The 24,104-nt window shown below is 38.5% G+C and overlaps 1 protein-coding gene across 3 annotated transcripts; it reads right to left on the bottom strand.

The window, feature by feature from the left end:
• Window positions 1–1,999: 1,999 nt before the first annotated feature.
• golga3 (golgin A3) lies at window positions 2,000–21,479 on the bottom strand. 3 transcript variants are annotated; one of them, XM_034692205.1, is made up of 24 exons: window positions 21,109–21,479; window positions 19,010–19,277; window positions 16,517–16,672; window positions 14,874–14,986; window positions 13,836–14,557; window positions 13,553–13,661; window positions 11,832–12,138; window positions 11,478–11,680; window positions 11,249–11,386; window positions 10,971–11,132; window positions 10,509–10,877; window positions 9,150–9,227; window positions 7,873–8,136; window positions 7,696–7,790; window positions 7,168–7,384; window positions 6,617–6,760; window positions 6,311–6,508; window positions 5,991–6,107; window positions 5,600–5,739; window positions 5,384–5,516; window positions 4,949–5,071; window positions 4,564–4,728; window positions 4,019–4,188; window positions 2,000–3,891 (listed from the first exon to the last, which is right to left on the bottom strand). In XM_034692205.1, exons 2-24 carry the CDS (start codon window positions 19,179–19,181, stop codon window positions 3,699–3,701), a joined length of 4,488 nt encoding a protein of 1,495 aa, XP_034548096.1. In that variant the 5' UTR covers window positions 19,182–19,277; window positions 21,109–21,479; the 3' UTR covers window positions 2,000–3,698. The 3 variants fall into 3 exon arrangements, with proteins under 3 accessions (XP_034548096.1, XP_034548094.1, XP_034548095.1); XM_034692203.1 differs by having other exon boundaries at window positions 16,391–16,672; window positions 21,109–21,218; XM_034692204.1 differs by having other exon boundaries at window positions 4,019–4,182; window positions 16,391–16,672; window positions 21,109–21,218.
• Window positions 21,480–24,104: the final 2,625 nt, after the last annotated feature.

Genomic DNA, 24,104 nt, shown 5'->3' with positions numbered 1-24,104 from the left:
TAAAAATCTTGGATTAACAACAACAAAAAGAGAAGAAAAATAAATCAAATTAAAACTACATAACAACTCAACTCAATTCATTTTTATTTATATAGAACCTTTCATACATGCAAGCATGCAGCCCAAAGTGCATCACAAAAGAAGAGAGACAAAACACATCAGCAACAAATAAAATGATACAAGGCTAAAAGGAAATTACTCCAAGACAAACAAACCAACGCAATCAAAGATGCCCGTGTACTCAATAGGTGGCTAAAACATTTTTTTTTAGCCAACTGAAAAGGAGAAGGTGCCTTGAAGTGCCTGACTTTATGCATCTGAATTTTAGTTTGAAGTAAAAATGTTTTAAGAGTTTCCCATTGGAATATAATAACACTAAATATTTTGAAGGTAGCATTTGGTGTACAATTCATGTTTTGTTTTAATTATTATGTTACAGAACTATAAAAAGAATTTGTCCAAATTCCATCAACAGGTTCTTATTTCAGAATAACTGTGTTTTATACACAACTTTTATCCTCACAACAAAATTTTATGGAAAAATGAATCTTTCTGTCGAAGAAAAACATCTTTATAAAAGTGGACTGACTGACATGTATTATCTTTTTTACTGACTTACAAAAGGGAAATTCCCAACTTCTAAGTTATTAAGAATCATAAGTGCATTCAAACTTTCCTGAGATATACAAAGAACTTCTATTGGTTAAACATATGTGGTAAATACAAATTCATATACTTATTGTATTACAGTTATACTTATCCCCAAGATTTAGAAGAACCACTGACAAAATGATTTCTCTCTGTAAGTGGGGTTTATATTAAAAGTTATAAATGCACCAACATCAATAGACATATAAGGAACTACTTTTATAAGTAACTACATGGGGCACATTTTTTGGAACTCCCACTCTTCACTAAATCAAAATATTACAGTCTATTAAACTAACAAACAACAACAAACAGTTCATACTCTAAGTTTGATTCAAGATTTATTTAAAGAGTGGAAATATTAAGTTGCCTCTTTATATCACTGTTAACAGTATTCATGGTGTTTTTCTTTTTTCTCCTTCTTTCAAACTTTCTTTTCATTTTATTGTTTAGATCTTCTGGAGCCCCGTAATATCTGAACCAAAAGAAACTATGCAATTATATGTTGTGAAATGCCAAAATATGTATTCATTGATTGTCAAGAAGGTTTGTAAGTGTTCTGAGGTTTGAATGAAGTTTCAGATAAGTATTTATAAAATTAGTAACATAACTCATAAAGCTTTAGTTAGGGATTTCACCTGTTCTTATCAAACAACTCAACTATGCTGCATTTTCAAAAAAAATTATGCAGAAAAATTGGGAGAAAATATTTAACATTTCTTGTTGTACCAACATTGAAAGGAATTTTTCGGAATAAAATCCAACCTTATCAAGAATTTCTTAGATTGATTGTAATTACAGTGCTTTTGTGACTGTCAAATTACAACAGACAAAGAACTTAAAATATATTTTTGAATGAATATTTCTGAATGTTTTTTGAAAAGTTTGATTTGGTTTCCCCTAAAGTCATCCAATCATGCAGCCCATTTTAGAAAAACAATTGATGTTTGTTGTGTTTATGACACCTTACAGGATTTGGTTAACACATTAATTTAATGTTTAGAATTTGTTTTTTTCATTCTCAATACTAAATCAAACGGCCAAATCTGTTGTTAATATTTTTCATAATTTACTGTGAAACTTTTTTCCAGAAATTTTAATTCAGAGTGGAAAACAAAAACAAAAATTTAGAAGAACGTTAACTCAATTCTAAAGATTTGTCTTTCTTCCATTTTGTCATGTTTCATAGTATTTATTCACCTATATTTTTTGTCTGGCCACCCATATTATTATGTCAGTATTGTAAAGTTTTTTATGTTTATGAAATGTTTTGGTAAGTGTTAATAAGGTGAAATATGTGAAATATTATATTAACATGTGGACAATATAATGTAATAAGCACAAACTGTTATAACAGATGAATAGTGCAATTTTATGATAAATACAATCACATCTCCCAAAACAAATGTTATAACATAGGAATGAATCAATTCCAGTTGAGAAGAAGCAGATACAGCAAGGTGCAGAGAGCGCAGGTGCTCTAGCAAGTGTTATTACATACTACCCAACGTTACAGAGGAAGGTAGTTTGGAAGATACAGTCAAAATACTTCTATCAGAACACAGTATATTAATATATTTATTGTTATTTTCCTCAATGAGCATTCTCCTCAAAATATGTTTTGTCCCTTTGGAAATTTATAAGCATACAGTGGTGTTAAAAAAACATTGTCAGTGTGGGAATGAGCACCCAAACAGCAACTGCAGCACAACTGAATGCAGAAAGCCAATGTACCATCCAATGACCCTTTACACTGACAGAATCACTATCTGCTTTGATTTATTGTTTGCATTTGATATCTTGTATTTCATATTTGTTACACTATTTAACAATTATGATTAATTTACAATTATACAAAAGGAAATATATTCATATATTAAACTCTGAAAACAATTCACTTATCCCCTAACCATGCCATAAAACAAGTATAACATCAGATTCAGGGGGAGTCATTTTTTGCAAATACAGTTTGTACCAAATGTAACAGAAAATGAACACATCTGATCGCACCTGCTGTCAGAAGAAGTCATATTTTTTGCTCCGTCTTACAACTTGCTCCTCTGTCAGTAAAGTCTTAATCATCAAGTGTGCAATGTCAGCTGATGTGACCAACTTATTTTACAATACACCATTTTCAGTAAGGATTTGCACACATATACAATCTAACATTTAACATCTTGCACACACCCCAAGCAGAAACATACTCACTCAAACCAACTTAGTCCTTTACAGTTTACTTAAGGCTTTTTTTTCTTCTGATTACTGCAGTCCATGCTAGATAGAACAACTCCATACCTAACTGAGACTAATGTTTTCAGAGTTAAAGAACCCAAGGTGATATGGTTTCAAGAAATTTAAGAAACACTGCATTTTAACAAGAGGCCATACAAAGAAACGGACAGTTGTGCATGACTTATAACTTCATGAAAAGGAGTGATGGCTCATCCTCAGCTGCTGAGAAACCATGCAGATGTGTAACCACGTCAGCTAATTCAAAGATGAGCAACCTCACTCGAACACAGGCACGACAAAATCGAAGAACAGTTTATAGCCAGTCCATAAAGACTTGTGTTTCTGTCTCCAAAAACACTTTTTGAAATAATCTCAGTCATCTTTAAGCAGCATCAAAGACACTGATTTCATACTGGGAGGTTGATGAAGACCAAATATGTTTTTGTGAGAAAAAACAGGGAAAAGTGGTTCAACAGATAAACTTTATAACTACACTACATATTTCTATGTCTGATGAGAGAACTGAGGATAGGGGGGATTCTCTTGGGGAGACGGTCAGATAAGTTTTAATCCCTTAAGTCTAAATAAATAAATGTGAAAATGTATAACAAAAGTATAAAACAATGAAACAAGGAAGAAAGAATAAAGCTATGGTATATAAAGTATTACTCTGCAAAAGCACTTCTGTGCTGATGGGAGGACGCCAAATGTTGGCAGCAATTGTTAAGAAAAGAGAAAGGGAATAAAGGGGCTTCAAAGTGCCTTTGTGGATAGAACTCCACTCTCCCTCAAATGGCCTGAGAAAAGTTCTTTAAAAGTTATGATTGCTGTTGGTCTGCTTCATTGTTGTTTTCCACCACCATGTTGTTTAGCGGCGTTGGTGATTTGGAGGTGTTGTTTTCTATCCCCAGTTGAGCTAGTTCCTCGTCTGTGTTTGTCCACGAGCTCATTGACTCATGTACTGTCACTGTGTGTTCCTCCATCTGCCTTTGGAGGCTGTCCATCTCCTCCCTGAGAAAAAAAAAAACATTACACATAAGCTGGCATTTAGAAAGCTGCTCAGCACTACACAATGAAGAGCTTCCTGTTGACAGGCTGATAGCGTTACCTAAATAAGGGTGTTGGAACAATGACTTACTTGAGCTGCCGCAGACAGTTGTGCAGGTTGTTTAGGGGCTCCTTGTTGACAGATGTTGATGGTTTTAGCAGCTCATCTAACAGAGAAGCAGGTACTGGGCAGTCTGGGATCTTAACTGGTGTCACTGGGTTGGATGGGTTCCCCTCACTTTTCAGCTCCATGCGCTGCGACTTCAAAAAAACAACAGCACATCAATGCAGGAATCGATTTAGTCCTTTCTTATCACCAGCAGGCACTTCTTCAGTCTGCACATCATTCAGAAGAGGCACACTCTCTCTAAAGACAGGGCTTTGGCTTTGTAAGCATCAGTCTTTAATGCAGAGACAATAAAAGAGTGACTCAGTAGTACAGAGTGAAAGAGAAGTCTGAGGTTATAGACTAATATTAGCTCATTATTTATATTAGTTTTAATGACAACTCAAACATACAAACCCTGTTTCAATGAGGGCAAATAATGAGTGTTCTGGCTCAAACTGTAAGTTCACAAAAGAGCAGTTAAAGATCCAGGAAACAACGACTTGTCAAAGAGATAAAAATTTCCTTACCTTCCTTAAACGGTTATGTTTCAGGTCCTGTTTAACTTGCTGGTTCTGTAGCAGGACTGTCTTCATGCTGTTCCTCAGCTCACCAACTTTAGCCTGCAGCATAAACTTGTCCTTTCTGGTGCTGCTCAGCTCCTCCTGCACCGACTCCAGCTCCACCTTTATGCTCTGAGACAGACAGCGGCCTTGGTTAGCTACAAAGTCTTGTAAAAAGTGGAAGGTAGTGCAAACTGTGTAATGTTAGCTTAAGTTCTTTATCCTTTGTTTACTGTTTCCTTCTGGTAGAGTAATGTGCACATTTGTAACAATGTCTATGTTGGACTAGGTTTTTTAGAAAGCACTATTTCCTGATGTTGCGTCCATATTCTATAATCAAGTGAATACTTGCCTGCAGAGCTCTGTGTATGTTGTCCAGCTCCCTGTGCTGACACTGCTCCATCATCTCCAGCTGCTGTTTCTGAGCTTCGATCTCCCTCTGCCTCTGCTCCACCTCCCACTTCAGGTCCTCCACCTGAATGAGCAGTCAGTGTTAGACATTAGTTTCCCTCCACAGTGACAAGTGATCAGTCAAACCAAATCTTGGCAACAGATTCAAGAGCACTGGAACCTTGAAACGAATCATTAAACTGACAAATAGAAAATGCTGAAGCACAAGATCACAAAGAAAAAAAGACTAATCATTTTAAACAATACAAAGCAAACAGTCTACCTAACCAGATTGTGTCTGTCTTAACTGAAAAGGATGGCCATGGTGTCATTGTGTCAGGATATTTGAGCTAGAAAAGCAAAATATTGAAGTATAACCCTTGTGCACAATCTTTACCTCTTGGTTGGTGAGCGGCTGTTTGGCCAGCTCCTCGTCCAGTTGTTTCTGGAGGATCTGTAGCTGTGAGTGGGCCTCAGCCAGCTCCTCCTGGAAGCTGGAAACCTCCCTAGCGTGCAGGTCATCCTGAGCCCTGCAGAGCATAACATATCCATTGTCACAGGCCTGGTAACAGTAAACAGTCACTGTAATGTTCAGTCCATTTGAAGCACTTACTGTAGTTTGTGGGATTCAAGCTGCAGAGCTTTGACCAGGTCCTCTTTGGCCTGCAGGTCCTTCTTGATCTCTGACAGCTCCAGCATGGCTGCCCTATAGTGCCGCCTGTTGTGGGCTGCTTCAGCCTTTGCTGCTGCCACCTAGAGGACACATCGTATGATTACAACCTCAGAGACCCCAGGAAAGCAGAAGCCAATGAACTCACAGAACTGTAGATGCATGTAGAAATTCAGCTCTTAACTTGTGTACTTCTAAGAGGCTTTGCATTGTGTTCTGTGACTGACAACACATATTCAAATGTATACTTAAAATAAAGACGCAGGACTCATTTGAAAGGCAAAGTAGAAATGATGAGAGTGTACGACACTGATGTACAGGTGAGAGGCTGTACCTGTTCTTTCAAGTCCTTCACTTTGGTTTTCTCTTTTTCCAAGGCAAGCTGCAGTGTTTGAACAGTCTGCTTCATCTGCTGGTCCTCTTCCTCTTTACGCTTCAGAACAGCTTGAACCTGAAAACACAGGAATGAAAAACAATGTTAAAAAAGGGCTTCATATCTCAACCAAGAATTTTGATTTGTGTTTAATAGTAACAATACTTTAATCAACAAGTTTATTTCTGACCTAAATCATCGCTATGAATGAGTTAACTGACAATCCTATTTATGACATCACAAATTGTATCATCATTTTAAGATGCTAACTAATTTCTCACCTGTAAGTTCAGCTGGACAAGATCTGCCTCCCTCCTCGCCAAGGCTGTCTCTAAAATGTTGGAGTGCTCCCGCAGTGTATTGTGGGATTGTGCCAATCCTGCCAGTTTCCCCTTTTCATGTTCCAGCTCTAGTGCAAGCTTCTTGTTGGCGTCTTCTAACTTTCTGATCCTCTTCTTGAAGCACCGGGACTCTTGAAGCTGTGAATACATTTAAAGTCATAATTATACGATGGTGTACAAGGATGGAGAGATTATAGAAGTGTTACCATGAAACAAAACGACTGGCATCAGATTATGAATGTTTACCTCGTCCTCCAGCTCCATGACCTTCTCCTGGTACTCTTCCAGCTCCGTGGAGGTGAGAGTGATCACCTCCTGCAGCTCCTTCTCCAACATCATCTTACTTTTGGTCACAACCTGCAGCTCGGTCTGCAAGACCTTAATCTTCTCCTGGAAGAAAAATAAAAGCAAACTCTTTTTCAATATTATGTCTCCATTACCTCACAGGTTCCGAACTCAAGGTTGTTCACAATGAAATGGCAAATATCTTCATTATGAAGAAATATGCATCAAGAATAAGCATACAATGAAGGCTATTCATACTTCAATGTTTTTAGAATTATGTTCCCAGTTCGTGACCAAACAGATAAAAACACTCTAAGAGTCTAATTTTAACCTGTACTTAGGCTACTTAAATTATTGAGAACCGCAAACATACAAGAGCCGTTCCCTCTGACACTTTCTACCAGTACTCATCCTAATACCAATTGACTGACGCTCTATGACAAACTTTACATAATACAATATGTGTGGATTTTTCAAGGTTTTGGTAAAGCCTTGTTGGTTTTACACAGTACCTGTAGGACCTGGGTGTTTCCCCCATCAGACACCTGGGCCTTGAGCTTCACCAGCTCTGCCTCGGCCGTCTCCTTGTCAGTCAGAGCCTCCTGGAGCCTCCTGCTCAGGATGCCAACAGCATTTTCATAGGCCTTGTGTTTGGCCTTCATCTCTTTCTGAGCACTGGTTAGATCTGTCCCCAGCCGCTTCACGCGCACCTTCTGCTCTGAGATTGCCCTGTTTGATACATGGAAGACATTAAAATGTTGTTGTGCACAGCACATCATGCATGCAAATGAAGTCAAGATGCAGACATACTAACAGAACATCTTTAAAATCCCATTTACTGGATAAATACAGACACAGATCACACAACAGGGTGCAATAGTTTGGATGGCTGTACTTTACAGAAAACATGTGATGACTAATCAGTGAGCTGGTTTTGAATCTATTAATGGCACTCGACAACAGAGATATTCATCACAGTCCAAGATATTTATGTAGGTATCATTCAGGCTCCCCTGAGTTCTATGAAGCACATGACTCACTTTTTGGCCTCCCCCTCCAACTGCTCCACCTGCTTCCTCAGGCCTTCATTCTCCTCCGTCACTGCTGCTAGCTGGCTCTGATCAAACTGCAGAGACTGAATCGGGGTAAAAACATTTAGTTCATGTTCAAATGAATCAAATCACAAACATTGAGCTAATTAAAATATTCATAGATACCTGGATCTGTGTTTCTAGCTGATCCCTCTCTTTCTGAATTGCATCCAGATGAGTCTCCATGTTGTTCATCTGCTCCTGCACTCTCACCACTTCCCTCTGCAGCCGGGCCTGTTCAAGCTCTGCCTTCTGCTTCTCTCCTTGTACGCCCAGCAGTTCCTGCTTCAGGTCCTTCACCTCCACTAGCAGACGCTTCTTGGTGGACTTCAGCTCACTGATTAACTGGTCTTTGGAGCTAGCGTCTCGGCGGTAGGCTTCCACCATCACCTGAGAGTCAATAAATGTTTGTCTAAGTGATTAAATGTCAATTCTCCTCTCTGAGCAGCGAAAGTAGTCTTGTCCTTTCAGTTCTTACTTAGACAGCGGGAAAAAGATTTTTAGCCACATACTGACCAAGAGAGAGATGAAACAGTATTTATATCCTGCACTGTGTCATCTCTGGGCATGAGTAAGATACATTTTAACTTGGGATTGGAAACTGAAAAAGAGGAGCTATACATTCAGAGTTTTACAGGTTTTATTTTTCAGCATAAACAGCCTTGTGTTTGATTCTAACAGGAGCACATATATAATGATTGAGGTTTTGCTTTTGTAAATGCTTGTAAGCAACAAAATAATCTCTAATTGCTTTGTAAACTTTCCTGCAGTTACGTCCGTACAAGTGGACCATGTGCTGCTGTGTGAAGAACAAAGCAAGCATTCAGTGATATAGACACAACTCAAAACTGTCACTGAACACCTCGTCTTACTCGTTCCCCTGTGCACTTTAACAATGAGTTTTTCAGTGCTGCTTAAGTACCTCACACATACCTGACTCTGAATCGAATCTGAACAGATCAATTATCACATTCTTAAAGCGTTCAAATCTCATTAACTGTCAGAGGGGTGCTTGATTTTAGTTGACAGACAGAGATGAATTTTACTGACAGAGTCTGAAGGGTCTACAAAAACCCAAGTCTTGAAAGGAATTGAAAACAATTCACAGATTGTCATTCTGTCAATAAACTCCACCCTCTTCATGACAGCCTGTAAATGTCAAATGAGCAGCATCCATCAGTGCTGAATCCACTGAGGCATGGCAACAAGCACTCTTCTGAGATAACGACCATCTGGTTCCACAATACATCCTCCCACCTCAGCCTCAGCCAGGCGGTAGATTTCTGACAAGCATTTCTATGTGATGTCTATACAATCACGCTTCTCCCTGGGTTCCACTAACTATCACCAGAAGGAGAAGGCTTTTCATTATCTCAGGTACCAGCCTACGGGACACGGCTTACCTTCTGTTGTTGGAATTGTTCCTTCAGTTTCTGAGCTTGTTTTTTCAGAGAACTGTTTTCCTGTTGAAGAGTTTCAATCTGGAACACATAAAGAAGTTTTGTGAATAAGTACATTGTGGTGATGGTAACACCAATAAAACAAAAATCTATGGCAGATCATTTTCAGAGATTTTGGACCTGCTCTCTGATTCATTCTTACTGGCAAGAGCTGGCAAAAGAAATAAGGCTAATTTCTGGAATTGAAGTTATTTCCTGCTTTGTCACATTATACCTGGGCAAAATGCCGAATGGTCTTAAGACAAAATCATCTTGGCTGCAATCAAAAAAGCTATCACACGCAAGTGGATGCAGACAAACCCAACAAGGGACGACTGGACTGCAACTGTCAACAAAATATATTCCATGGAAAACTCACTTTCTTCTCAAGACTACGAGCTGATGACAGCGTAAAATATTGGAAAAAATTGAACTCATATACTAGAGTTTGTAACACTTCATCCGTGAAGATCAATCAATCAATCAATCAATCTTTATTTGTAAAGCGCCAAATCACAACAAACGTTATCTCATGACGCTTTTATAAACATGGGAGGTCTAGACCACTCTATGTCAATATATGTCTAATCTATCAGAATATATATCTAAAAAAGAAATGTTCATCAAAGACGACAGATGATATATACTATTTTGTACTATTGAATGACCTGGAACAACCTCCCTTTTATTTTATTTTTCCTTTTGTGAACCTGAAATTGTAATAAAAACAAAGTAAAAAAAAGGGAAATTACTTTTAAATAAAAATATCTTTAGAGTCAAGAGAATTGCTGCTCAGCATGGCCAAATAAATCTTAACATTTTGTATCTAACTCAAGAGTCTGTTTATGACTTTTCACTTTTCAGGTGTTCTAATACAGCCAAAACATTTCTTAAATAAACAATTTATTCAATGGTTTAAGCTTCTTATATGTAAGGACTTGCTGCCTTGTCATTTTTTAAATAAACTATTTAGTTTTTGATCTGTTGGTTTGAATAAAACAGATTCAAACACATTCTGAGGGCATTATTTTGAGCTCTGGGAAATTGTGATTAACTTTTCTTCACAATTGTCTTTCTTATAGACTTAAAAATAAAGAGATTTATTAAAAAAAATAATAATAATAATATAGAGTGATCTATATAAAATGTTGTTCTCAGCTCTAGTCAATAGAAGTGAAGAGAAATATTCTCATGTGAAAGTCCAATAAAATAAAAACATTTGTTGCAAAGTTGTTGGTTTTGGGTTAATCGAGTTTGAAGTTATTTTTTTCTTCTTTCATTTTAGCTGTGATCTAAAAATGTCCCCTCCCACCTGTCTCGTACCTGATTGGCTTTGACCTGGACTTCCTGTCTGAGTTGATCCAAGACGTCTGAAGCCACCAGGACATCTTCTCCGAGCTGTTCCGCAGTCTCGTCTAGTTGGCTCTTGTCAGCTCTGGCTGACTGCAGAGCCACCTCCAGAACAATCTTCTCGTTCTGCAGAAACTGGATGTTGTCGTCCTTGGCACTGCCCTCTGCCTGCAGCTCTGCTAGCTGGGCCTCGAGCTCTAGATAACGGGCCTCCAGCTGGTTGATGGACTGCTCTTTGGTCTGCAGGTTCTCCTGAGTGATGGTCAGCTGGCGCATCAACTCTAGATGCTCTTTCTGAAGTGACTGAAGTTGCAAGTCCTTCTGGGAGAGGGTGAGTTTTACCTGAGATGGATAGAGCATGAAGCGCAGTTTAGAGAAGATTACAGATTTTTTTTCAGCCTGAAAACAGAAGAGTGATTCATTTGGCATGACTACCTGCTCAAGTTCTCTTTCCAGGGAGCTTGCTGTGTTGGCCAGTTTAATTAAGCGATCTCGCTCATCCTCAAACTCGTCCAGTTTGTGCTGCAGATCATCTTCCACCATGGACTTTGCATCCTGGACCTGCTTGTAAGCAGCTTCCTGAGTCAGCATGTCAGCCTAAATGACACATTAAAATGGTTATACATTAATACATATTCTAGACAGAGTACAAACAGAAGAGATGTATTGTTTCCTTTTGAAGGCACATTCACAAAGAGAGCTGAACAAGGTACCTCGATGCTCTGCAGCTGAACAGCGATGCGCTCTTTATCTTTGATGGAGCGGTGTTGTGTCTCAGTGAGTTGGTGGGACAGAGTCACATTCTCCAGCTTCAAATGTTCAAGGACACCAATCTGAGTCATCTGTCCAGCCTGGGAGAGGAAACAAAACAACCAAACTGTCACGTCAACTCATGTCAGACATAAGCAAAGCCTTGATGAATCACCTCGGCCTGAACCATACCTGCATGTTGGCCATCTCTCCTTGCAGTCGTACTCTCGCCTCCTGGGCCATTGCTAGCTGCTGCTGGTACCACTGTCTGAGCTGCTGCAGTGAGTCGATTTCAGCCTGAGAGGTCTTCAACCGGCTCTGCAGGGTGCTGCGCTCTAGCTGGACCTGCTGAAGCTGACCCTGAAGACCCCCCATCTGCACACGCAAATCCTGAACTGCAAAGGTGAAAGACCGTTTATTTAACTATGTGTGAACATTTGACGGCGTACCGTCAGGGTGTTCTCTATTGCCATACTTGGTGGTTCTGTAACTCAAAGCACGATTAGAGATGTTGACTACTCAATCATCTGGGTCTTCAGCACTCACCTGCGTTATCTCTTGATGTGACAGTGCTTTGCATCTCCTCCACCTTCCCCATAAGCCTGTTGTATTGATCTTCCGCCACCTTCAGGTCATTGCTTAGAGAAGACAGACTGGCATTTTTGCTCTCCAGGCTGCCCTGAAGCTCCACCATGGCCTTCTCTAGCTGGCTGCAGTTCTGCCGCAGTGTGCCAACCTCCGCATTGAGAATGCTCTGTTTCTCCTGGCTGACCTGTGCTTCATCCTGCTTGGCCCGCAGCTGAGCGTTCACTGCAGCCAGCTGGGCCTGAAGCTCTGTCTTCTCCTTGAGAGCCTAAAGGGCAGAACAGCTTTGTCAGCACTTGAGCCCAATTATTCTTAGTGTTTCCAACATAGTCATCCGGACAGCTCCCAGTTCAGTTTACAGTCATTAAGCCAAATGTAATCTTTCTGGATGCTGTGAGTCACAACTCTGGAATTCTTATCAGCATCAGGACTAACATTTACAGTGAAGGTTCAAAACGGTTTACAGTGTATACCTGAACTTAATTATAATTATATCTTTGATAGCATGTGAGAACTTCTGTTCATACAAATAATTATATTAGATACAGTGATTCCTACACACTAGGAGGTCATGTTTTTTTCTAAGACATGTCCTTTAGGAAGCATTAACCGGCTAACAGAGTCTGATGTTGCAAATCTTCATGTCAGCTTAAAGTGTAGATCTCCTCCCACCAGATGTTCCAGTTAAATCAGATCATAGCACAGCGCTGTTGAAATGCAACAGATCTATCTGCATAGCTTTTTTACTTGGTTGTAGGTAATGCTAGTTAATACTTAATACCTACATAACTAGAATAATATCTAATACTTTTAACCCGTGGGAGTGAGGACAAGGGAGTATGATAGGCCCCCAATTCATGCAAAAGCACATTTTCCCAAACTACTTGTTGTAATGTTCCCAGCAGCTGTAATGTCTGACGTGATTTTGACTCTGCCCATCAAGGGTGGTGTAATTGATTATTTTTGTATCATCTTTAGTCATCATGGCACCTTTTAGATGGTTCCTGCTCACTTAAGTCAGTGCTTGGCTGTACAGAGAGGCTTCTTATTACAAGCCCAAAATAAGGACTTCATTGACTGTAATGAGTGAAATGGCTAAAAATGTGGCAAGCTAAATTTGTCTTGAAATAACTTGAAACAAGATTTATAGTATGACCTGTCAGATCAGTGTTTCACCTTAAGTGTAATGAGATATTGTGACTAGAACTTAGACAAATTCAAGAGGTAAGATTTGAGTTTCCTTGCAATGTAAACATCATCCAGTCAGCTTGCTGTCATGCAGTTGATTGAATTATTTTACACATTTTTTGACTGACAATAAAAACATCTTGGAAAAGTACAAGTACACACAAGTAATGACTGTTATTTATGGATCTATTCTGTGTCAGGTCACATCTTAACATAACAGGTCATACATGGATCTAATATTTAACAGGTGAGCATAAAAATAGTCACAACTTGGGATAAAATACACCTGATAGGTCCAGAGAAGCTTTTACAACTCATTTCATATAAAACTGTAAGAGACATCTTGCTAACTTTTATGGGTGCGATCAATAAACATCCTGTATCGGATTATTTCTGTGTTATTTTGTTCCCCCCTGCACTCTTACACAGTATGGTGTCCTGTGAGTGGAGATGAAACGGTATGTCTTAAAACAGAAATTAATTTGTAATTTTACCTGATTGGCTTCAGATGACAAAGATTCCAGCTGACCCTCCAGTCTCATTTTCTCTTTCATCACCTGCAGCATTTCATCGTGGCCCATGACTGAACTCTCCAAAGAAACACTGAAACAAATGTGAAGAATAGACGTTGTTTATCAATTGATAAGGACAAAAAATGATTTATGTCATTTATTGTTTTTAGCTATGATGAACAAGAGCCAAACATTTTTTTGTCTCTTCTTTCCAATGTGAGGAGTAAGAACTCTCACTTCTTGTTATCTTACTGTTGATAAATACCTGCTAGAGAAACTGTCTCTGCGGCTGCGAGGCTCTGCTGTCCCTTCTCTCTCCTGCTCCAGCTCCAGCAGGTGCTGCTCCTCTGTGGCTGCCTGCAGCACCTCCTGCAGGGAGGGGAACTGACCCATAGCATCAGGGGCGATCTCCCTCCCCTCCACGGTGTAGGCACCCCTCTGCCTTTCCACTGCGGCAGAAAGCATGCCATACGTCCCTCTGGTAGACACACTGCTGTAAGACGAGCTGTCACTGTCATTGCCGTCATTCCCTGGTCTTGTTCCTGATTCACTACCGTCAATCTCTGACATATTGTCCCCGACCTGAGGCGAAGCTCTCTGCTGTGCCTCCAGCTCACAAGTGCTGCCCTCTGACATCACGCTGACCTCTGACAGAGTGGAGACTGAGCTCATGGTGGACTGGAGAGAGCTCATAGTGTTTTCTGCTGTTCTTACTCCACCGCCTCCTCCATTTCCACCATCACTCTCAGGAGACTTATAGTCAGCCAAAGAGTGGATCTTGCTTGGGCGGGGTGATCTGGTCTTTCTTTCTTTTGCAGGGGGGATCCCCAAGCTTCCCAGTTTGGGACCACGGGGGACACTGGTCCTCAGGAAGGAGTACTCCTTGGTCATGGCAACAGTGTTGGCCCTGGGCAGAGCCTCAGGATGCAGCATGAGCTCTGGATCCAGGGTGCTGAATTGCCTGCTCCTAGGGGTGCTGCGGTGAGACTAGAAACAAATGATAAATAAATAAACCATGATGCTACGATTCACACAACTCTCAAAAACAAATGCATGAAGTATAAGGACAGAGAGGCAAAACCTCTACCCGATTCAGAAAAGGTCTTGCTTCTGTCCCTTGTAAAATGTGTATCTAATCCTTTGGGTTAAATTGAAATAAGCTAAGTGAAGGCCTTTAAAACAAGCACAAAGATCAAGTTGACTGTTAAATGTCAAGCATTAAAATAGCCAGTTGTCTAACGTAGAAATCCCATGTTTAGGTTATGTTTGAGATGCTGAAGCTGGAGATATACTCCATCCTCACCCTTTCCTTGTGTCTCTGCACTCTGTACTGTTTCAGCTGCTCCTCCAAGCGTCTGCGAGCCTCAAAGCGGATCTTCTCCTCATTCTCCATCTCCAATGATGGCTGCAGATTGGCTAAAGGGAACAGGGGAAATATTCCCTCTTATCAGATACTTCACGTCTTCATCACTTCATACAAGAACTGTGAGCCACACGCCCTTGTGTTAGTTGTAAATGATCAAATCAATCAGTTTTCATTAGAGTTTCTTGTGTTAATCTGTGGGCGAGAAACTTGATGTTTCCCAGTGGCACAATACATTTGCATGGTGCCTGATGCTGCATACTGTGACTTTCAATTTGGTTTATTTTATGCTAGTGTTGTAGTACTCGAGATTGGTCTTGATCGCAAGACCAGTCTCGAGACCACATATTTAAGGTCTCGGTCTCGTCTTGGAATCGAAAGCATTTTTACTCCGTCTTGTCTGGGTCTCGGACTGGGCAAACTCCCGTTTTTAAATCAAGACCGGTCGAAAGACCATCACTGATACACTCCGTGTCCCTGTCATTACTGTATGACCTCCTACCTCCCCTGAGATCACAGGCAATATAAACCCTGTTTTAACTCTGAACAAAAGCGAAAAGTTCAACTAACGATAACAAAAAAAACCTTAAGTAGTCAAAAGGCTCTCAAAGCGCGTTAAAAGAAAGTCAACAAAGACAAAAACCAAACTGTTAAACTCGTTGTTAATTGTATTGAAATCTAACTAAAATAAAATAAACAGAAGTCTTTTATTTTGTTAACTCTCATGATGATTTTTCATTGATACATATGGTCTTGGTCTTGTCTCGGTCTTGCCCTGCCATGGTCTTGGTCTTGACTCTGTCTCGATCCCTAAATGTCTTGGTCTTGTCTTGGTCTCGGTTCACTCTGGTCTCGGACATGTCTTGGTCTCGGTTAATGTGGTCCTGACTACAACACTAGTTTATGCATGAACACTTAAATAAAGACATGACTGCAGCAGCTCTGCAGCCAGTATTCCAACAGATGAATTAAGACTTCTTGAAATCATAGAAAATGCACATTGAATGCCACATTCTGCTAACAGCTACACTATGATTTGATGTTGTTCTGCATATATTGTCTGTGGGAGTTCCATTTGAAGCCAAACCAAACTATCACAGACTGTGCAAAGCCTGCAAAGATTATATATTATGATTTTAAAAAGGAAAAGTGTGCCTGAGTGAAGAAAAAATACCCAAAAGAAAACATGCCAGAGGGGTTAGTTCCAAAATGCAGCCATTAGTCCAAACATTGTTCCAAATGAAGCACCCACGCCAAATTCTAATCGAGCAATCAAATGCGTATGGGTTGCAAAGAGGGGAAAGCTCAAACAGCCTCCTTCTGCTCAGATAAATCACAAAAAGGGAGTTAAAAAAGGATGATAATGGGGCTAAAACAGCAACACATCCCACAGGAACATAAGGTTAAAATACGGCGGGATTGTGGGGGAAAATCACTCCACATACGTTTATGCTTACACAATTCAGTCTCCTGCATAGGCATACTGAGTCTGAGCGACTGCAATGAATCACCCGTGTGAAACGTGACCTCAGCACTAGCCCCCTCAGACCTCTCTAGCATCATGGGTGGATAAGAAGCCACACCTGGGGAGGGCTCTTGGGTCTGGGAGTTGACAGGGGAGCTGGTGCTCTGAGGAGGAGCTGTTGGAGACAAGGACCCATTTATGCGAGTTTCCCCCATGGCACCAAAGCCCTCTGCCAGTCCGTCTCCATTTGGCATCACATCTGAACTGACGGGACCTGAAAGGGAAGGGGGAAGAGATGTAGTGAGGAATGTGGCAATCAGTCATGATAACTTCTGGTGAGCTGGACTGCAGTCAAAGTTATTCCACTTGTCATGCTGGCTTGGCAACTTTTCCGGCTACAATACTGCAGCTTCTGTGGCAAAGGTAGCTGGAAACATTCATGCAACATGTGAGGACCTAAAGCATCCATTTAGCTACACTTGTGCTCATCCTTTTAGGCAATCAATTCAAAGGCAATGCAATTATTTACACTGGATCAGCTTCAAACTTGAACACAGTTTTCTGCCCAAGTTGTGATTGTTGTGGTTATTTCATGAGACTCTCAGGCTGGGCTGTGTTACTGTGTAGTCTGTGATCTTATCACTGGTTTGATGAAGGGAGGGCCTGGCTGGAAAGGGTGGCGTCACATACTGTATGTCTGTGAAAACACATTCAGTGAGAACTAAATCCTAATCTGGTAGTAGTTGTATGACTGATTATTCATGTTGGATACGTTTGTTAACCAAATTTAATCAAGTCACACCAATATAAACCAGGTTAAGCAAATAATTGTATGTTTTTTTTTTTAATTAAAATCTTAATAATCAATACATTAGAATGTTTTTAACAAATGTAAACTCTGACTGTTACTCAGTAAGCCATGAATATTTCTTGTTATGGAGTAAACAATCCAAATGCTTTAAATACATATTCAACATCTCTGTACGAAGTTCTCAAAAAATATATATTTTATTAAACTGCCTTGAATTTACACAAGGTAGATTTAACCCCTGTAACTCAACACAGAAGTCATTTGGACTTCTGTTGTTCAGAGTATGAAAAATGGCTTTGTGGCCTTTTTTAATTTTGAGCTGCATATCTTTAAATGTGTGTTTAATCATGTTACTTACATTTTCAAATATTCTGAGGCCTCAAACATACAATCTCAAATGTTTTGAACATATTATTTTGTATATATATATATATGCAAAAGTGCAAATATATAGAAGTGCTCGATATCAAACCAGTTGAAACTGGCATATTCACTCTAACTGGACTCTGTGCACCTCACTAGTTTTTTGTTGTTTTTTGTTGTCTGTTTGTTTTAATGATGTTTTAATGATGAATGTTTTTTTTAGAATCTGTAAGGTGACCTTGCGTGACATGAAAGGCGCCTCAAAATAAAATGTATTATTATTATTATTAAACAGAACAAAAAAGAAAAGAAAAAATAGTTTTTGAAAGCAATAACCAAATAAAGTTATCACGTATAGACTACATTACCACAAAAAAGGTTAGAAAAAAAGGGTTGGACTTTAAATGACGATCACAAAACAAAACAAAACAAAACAAAAGAATAGGCTGTTATAGTAGGGAGTAAAATGATTACTCAATTAGATTGTCAAAAACGAGAAAAGAGAAAAACGTAATAGAAAGAGAAGATAAAAACTAGAAGAGAAAAAATATTTTCTTTGCACATATTCTAAGTTATTTTATGCTGCCTATTTCCACTTCTCCTTCTCTTCCTTTAATGTGGTCCACAGAGTCCGCCTGATGATTACTAATTAGAATTCACTCCAGCTATTTAACACGTTAGTTCAAAGAGCCGTGTAACACAGAGCAAGAAAACGCCTCAGGCCTTTTAGTAACCACTAAAACAGGTCATGCATGGCATGATACAAGTGTCAGACAAAAGAGACACCAGTTTTATCCCTGCAGGGAAAATAACTCTGCAGATCAGAGAGCAGAGTAAGCTCATCATAGCCCATTAATGGTCATTAATAAATATATTACTAATTGACCAAGCACAAATGGATTTCTTGGCAATCATTTTGGTGATGGCTATTAATGATGAGGTTACAGCAGTCACTTTCCTTGAGTGACAAAAGTCAGCATGTGCCATCATACACCCACACAGAGAACGTATACTGATAACACTCCTTCAGCAGTTAACAGAACAATGATGTGACACATTTAAAAGGAGCTTTGTAAAAATACCAACCTACACATATCTACCTCAAAATAAATACCATGCAAACCTGCCAGACATCTTTTCATTCTTCTAGTTTATATCGTGCTGACAAATTCTGTTTTAAAACATGTTGAGACCACCAGATGTCTGCAGGCTTACTGTGCACTCTCCTTTAGGTCAGGCTACAAATACAGTTTTGTCAGAAAACTACATTTCAGAATAGAAATGATGCATAGCAGCATATCAAGCCTTAGCTTCCTCTTTATGCTTTGTTTTTCCAATCCATGGCAGCCAGGGGGGTAATATCATTCCAAAACATGTCCAGCAGAAACCTTGAGGTAATATGACATCAGAGTGTTTTGAGACAGCTCTGTTGCTTACCATTAGGAATATCTCCATTTGTGTTTTGTGCGTTCTCCAGCCATTGTTGTTTCAATAGTGTTTCATCTTCAACAGCACGAGTGTCAGCCTCTTTGGATTTTATGACATAGTCTCCTTGACAGGCATTAGCCTCCATTTGAGGTTCTTGTGATTTATTAATATCCATCTCCATTAAAAAAACACCTGAAGAGTCAAAACGGAAAAAAGTCCTCACAAAGCCATCTTTGCTGGAGGCAGGCCAGTTGGGATCATGCCAATGTCCAAAGCACTAGAGAGAGAGAGAGAGAAATACATAGCTCAGCATCAAGCTTAGAACTTGCAGGGCATGTTAGGAGAATAACAGACTTCACATAGATCAAATAACATCATAGTAAGACGTGTAGCTCCTCGAGAGTGATCTGTTTGGGACAGTAATAATGTTACGCAACAACACAGGGTGGTAATTCAAACATAAGTCAGGGGATAACAACCTGGGTCTGTAGATAAGTAGATTTTGAAGTGTTAAATATAGATTAACCAGCACTGACTGACCACTGTATGACTGAGACAGAGTTTACACAGAGGACAAAAAAACCACATAGAAAATCACGATAGTCCGAAAGCGACAGCTCCGTGTATTCCTTTGATCAGACACATACAAGCAGTATCTACAGCCAAGTACATGTAAGCATTTTAAGTGTCATGCTTTAACTTAATTAAGATTGTGGGGATTATCCATGTTCTTGTGAGTGGAGCAGCTGCTGCTTCTGATACTGCTACCTGGGTGCAATGTGGATAAAAAGATACAAAAGTATAAAAGGCGTTTAAACTAGCTGAGTATGTATGGATACAAAAATTGCTGAGTTTACTTGTATTTTTCTTAAAAGGTAGTCAGCCAATGGGTTTGAAATGCAATGACAGTATTCAGATCATGCACACATTTACACTGCAAAAACTCAAAATCTTACCAAGTGAAAATGTCTCATTTTCAGTCAAAATGACTTATCCCATTTGATTTAAGATACATTTACATAACAAGATATATTCAACTTAATTTGAGTTGTATTATAGCAGCACTTCTCTAGGTTTAAGACCATCTTATACTTGAAATAAGATTACAAAGTTTAATATAAGCATTTTGAGATATAATATATTCTCATAGTTAGCTGGACATACTAATATTCTGTCATGTTGTTTTTTTAGGATAAGCCAGCTATGCTCAAAAGTAGGCATTTCATTGTAGTTTGAGGATGTATATTTTTATCTGAATTAAAAGAAACAGTGCCTGAAAACTGTAACCAATCCTTAATAAAAACAACTTGTCTTTCTTTCTTTCTTTCTTTCTTTCTTTCTTTCTTCAATTGAGCTGTTTTCTGATAGATTCTCCAATAAAATGCATTTACTTCAATCAAGTAAAGGGTTTGTCCTAAATCAAGATTATTCGTCTTCTACAAATAAGATCTCAACTTGAAAAATGTATGAAATGACTTAACAAGATATTTAAGATACATTGTCTTAAAATAAGTCCATCTGTCTTGCTCAAATGTTACTTGTTAAGTAAATGTATCTTAAACCAAATGGGATAAGACATTTTGACTAAAAATGAGACAATTTAACTTGGTAAGATTCTGAGTTTTTGTGCCGTGTATATTTCACTGTGCATTGCTGTCAGTCAGTTCAGCTCCTAAAAACATCCAGCGACTCCCAGGTTATCTGCAAAGTAAGCTATTTGACAGGAGGGCTGTTTTGCTAAGGTAGCCTGTGTTCAGCTCGGTTTAACCTCAAAAGACATGATGACTGTAAATATACACGGTTTTACAAAAGCAGTTATTTTGCCTCTCAGTGTTGATCCGGTTTCGACATCTCAACAGACTAATAGTAAGGTAGACTCAAAGGTAGGTGGCTAAACTAGCCACTAGCTGTGTTTATGAGAGGACCTGTCAAGCTAAATGTGCTAACTCGCTAGCCTGAGTCACTCGCGTCAGTGCAGAGAGTGAATTCTCAAAGATTTCAAATAAATAACAACAATACTTTCTGTCGCGTTAATGCATTAACCCCCCAGTGTTTGATTTGTACATTGACAGTTTCGGTAAATCTCTCAAAGGACAATAAATGCTCACCTCTCTGCGAGCTTCGCCTTTCACTACGTGGCTGTTTGGTTTCCGTCCCCGTTTTGTGTCCGACTAGAAACAAACAGAGCGCAAACACATCTGGAAGAACAAAAACAGCTTTTCAGACAGGGGGTGTCTGCCGACTGTGATCACGACATTTTATTGTTAACTGCATTAAATGTTGCTGTTTATTCTATGATGTTCTTGTTTTGAATGCATTTTTCGGAAATGTAACCATTATTACACGAACTGCAGCATGGAACGGATAATACTCTTTTAGTGGCAAGTGCGTCGGATGTGGTACAGTGCTTCACCCTTGTGGTCAAAGAGCTGCGCCCTTCTTTTAAGCGGTGACATCCTGCAGCTCAACTGCTGCCACCAAAAGTGACATTCAAGTTTATGATGTCAGCTTTTTTTTTTTTTTCGTCACTTGAATGCGTCATTGGCTTGATTGCATTTATGCATGCGGAATTGTTCAATGGTACTGCTCATCATAAAATAAGATTACTGGATTCCACATAAACCCAGTCGATCTGACCTGCAAATGTGTACAGCACTGTTAAGTGTTGTCATGCTTTGTCTGCTTGTGTCTTCCTTAACATTTCCTTATTGCTGCTTCCTGATTGTCTTGCTCCATGTATTTTATATCCATGGCCACTTTCTCAAAGACGGTCATATCATGTCCTTATGTAGCTTTTAGTCATTTTAATCATATGGTGCTATTTGTACTTTTCTTTTCTTTTTTTCTTCTTTTTGTTTTGTTTGTATTTTGGTTTCTCCTCTCCCTTCTTATTTGGATTTGATTTGATTTAATATTTTGGTTTTGTTTAACCTTGATCTTTTTAGGGAGTCTTTTTAACGTCTGGCAAGGGACTATGGATGTAATCTAGCCTTCTGGCTAATATATTTACAAGACGTGTTAATTAATATGCATTATCTTTTTAAATGAAAAATAAATAAATTATATATTAGTCTTAGCCTTTTTGTTGTCCTTATGCATTATTTGTGAATTACATATGTACTTCAGACTACTGTCAGTAACTCAACTCAACTCAACTTTATTTATATAGCACTTTTCATCCATAAAAACATGCAGCCCAAAGTGCTTCACAAAATAACAGAGAGACGGAAAACAACAGCAATGGTAAAATTATAAAAGGCATGATTATAATCAAATTGCTGAAAAAAATAAAATAAAGTCAGAACAGTAGAATTAATAAAACAAGTCAGAGTGGAAAGAAAAGTTTAAAATAAGGTAGCGTTAACAAGATCAAATGAATACAAGAAATAAATAGATAAATAAATAATTGAATATGATAAATAAACGTTAAAGCAATGATTGAAATAATAATGATTCAAATAATAAAAATAATAATGATTCAAATAATAAAAATAATAATGGTTCAAATAATAAAAATGATAATTATTCAAATAATAAAAATAATCATGCAGTCCAGGGCTAGAAATAAATACATTACTCAAAATTAAAAGCTAGATTAAAAAGTAATTTTTTATAAGTAAAAGTAATACCCTATATATTTTATGTGGATTACATGAGTACAAGAACTGATGTATGGTTTCCCTAGGTCTGATAGATATTAAATAGGCTATTACAAAAATAACAGCTTTTGGGTTTGGGATTTTTTTTTTTCGTTTAAAGCAACTTGTTAAAAAAATAAATCAATGCCCTTAACTGTTCAGCGTTCATTAAGAAATTATTTTTCAGATAAATAATTGTTAAAATCAGACACACGTAAACCAGTTTGTAATGTAATAAAAGTTGGTCAAATATTACGTCTTAGTATTTAGTCAGATTCTAATACCAAACCAGAAGGACCAACTCGTTTTAATGATAGTAATGCGGCCTTGGTACAAATTAATATCCTGAATATAAAGTTATTGTATACATTTTAAACAATTGATCAACTAATTAAATGTTTTAATTTGTGTGCCATCTAGTGGTAGTATTGGGTATAGTAGGGCACAGCAGGTTAAACAAAATTGCTGTTTTCTTGTAATCTTAGCAATTTTCAAAGTTGTTTTGTTTTTGTGCAACTTAGATAATCGTCAATCTGAGTAACATGAACGATGCACTTTCTTATGATTTTTTCCTTCTTTCTCTCCTTTTCCATCTTTAGAGACAGTTTCTTATTTGTTCTCCAAATTATTCTCTGATGTCAGATTTGGAGGGCTGCACAATAAGGTTGCCTATCTGAGACCCTGAGGCCTGAGGGTGGAAAAGATCTGGTGACTGAGTCTTTAATACTTGGTCCTCTGTTCAGGACATAGCCCAAAGGAAGACATTTCTAAGTGAGCCTTAGATCAGGTGAGGATTTTCAAGCCTTTCTGTGTGTTCTTATGAAATATTTGGAGTTACATCTATTCAAAGAGAGTTCTAGATACAAATAACACTGTAGGTCCAGTGAGTCTCATATCCATTACATGTTGCTGAACATAATGGCAACCTATTCTGTCTAGGTAGGGCTTCACAATAATCCTCACATAAATCTCTGCTTCTTTTAATTCAGGGGTGTCCAAACCTTTTTCAAAGAGGGCCACATATGATGTTTTCAGAATAACTCAGGGCCAGTGGATCCTACTGAGACTTAGGAATCCTAAAAGTTATATATGAAATGTCTATTTAATAACAATTAAAAAAAAAATCATCTCAATAAAACAGGGTCGGGCAATGTGGGAAAAAATATTGTATCACAATATTGTATGACTTTTCTGACTAGCAGACAACATTTTAAGAACAAATTAATTTTTTCATGAGTTCTGAACATTTTTTATGTACCAAATGTTGCCTTTTCTGTACAATTTCAAAATTTTGATCTTGTCTTGTGTCCTCCTTTTTGTCTTCTGAACTTTTAGTGTTCATCAAGAACATTTTCACATCATGATAAAAACATTAATTTGAAAACCGGTCAACTTTAAGAGTTCTTGTGTTTCTTTTGTATTGCCGTCTTGCAGAATTCCCAGTGCTTTGGCTTTAGACAGGTAGT

Source organism: Notolabrus celidotus, chromosome 9 (assembly GCF_009762535.1).
Source record: "Notolabrus celidotus isolate fNotCel1 chromosome 9, fNotCel1.pri, whole genome shotgun sequence".
Taxonomy (NCBI): Eukaryota; Metazoa; Chordata; class Actinopteri; order Labriformes; family Labridae; genus Notolabrus; species Notolabrus celidotus.
This window is presented reverse-complemented; position numbering and strand designations above follow the sequence as displayed.

Coding starts and splice junctions, on each gene's coding strand:
- golga3 (XM_034692203.1), bottom strand. CDS start 19,181: ATGGAGATGGATATTAATAAATCACAAGAACCTCAAATGGAGGCTAAT. Junction 14,558..14,873: donor TGCAGAGACACAAGGAAAGG/GTGAGGATGGAG, acceptor ATTTGTTTCTAG/TCTCACCGCAGCACCCCTAG. Junction 5,072..5,383: donor AGCCGCTCACCAACCAAGAG/GTAAAGATTGTG, acceptor CTGCTCATTCAG/GTGGAGGACCTGAAGTGGGA.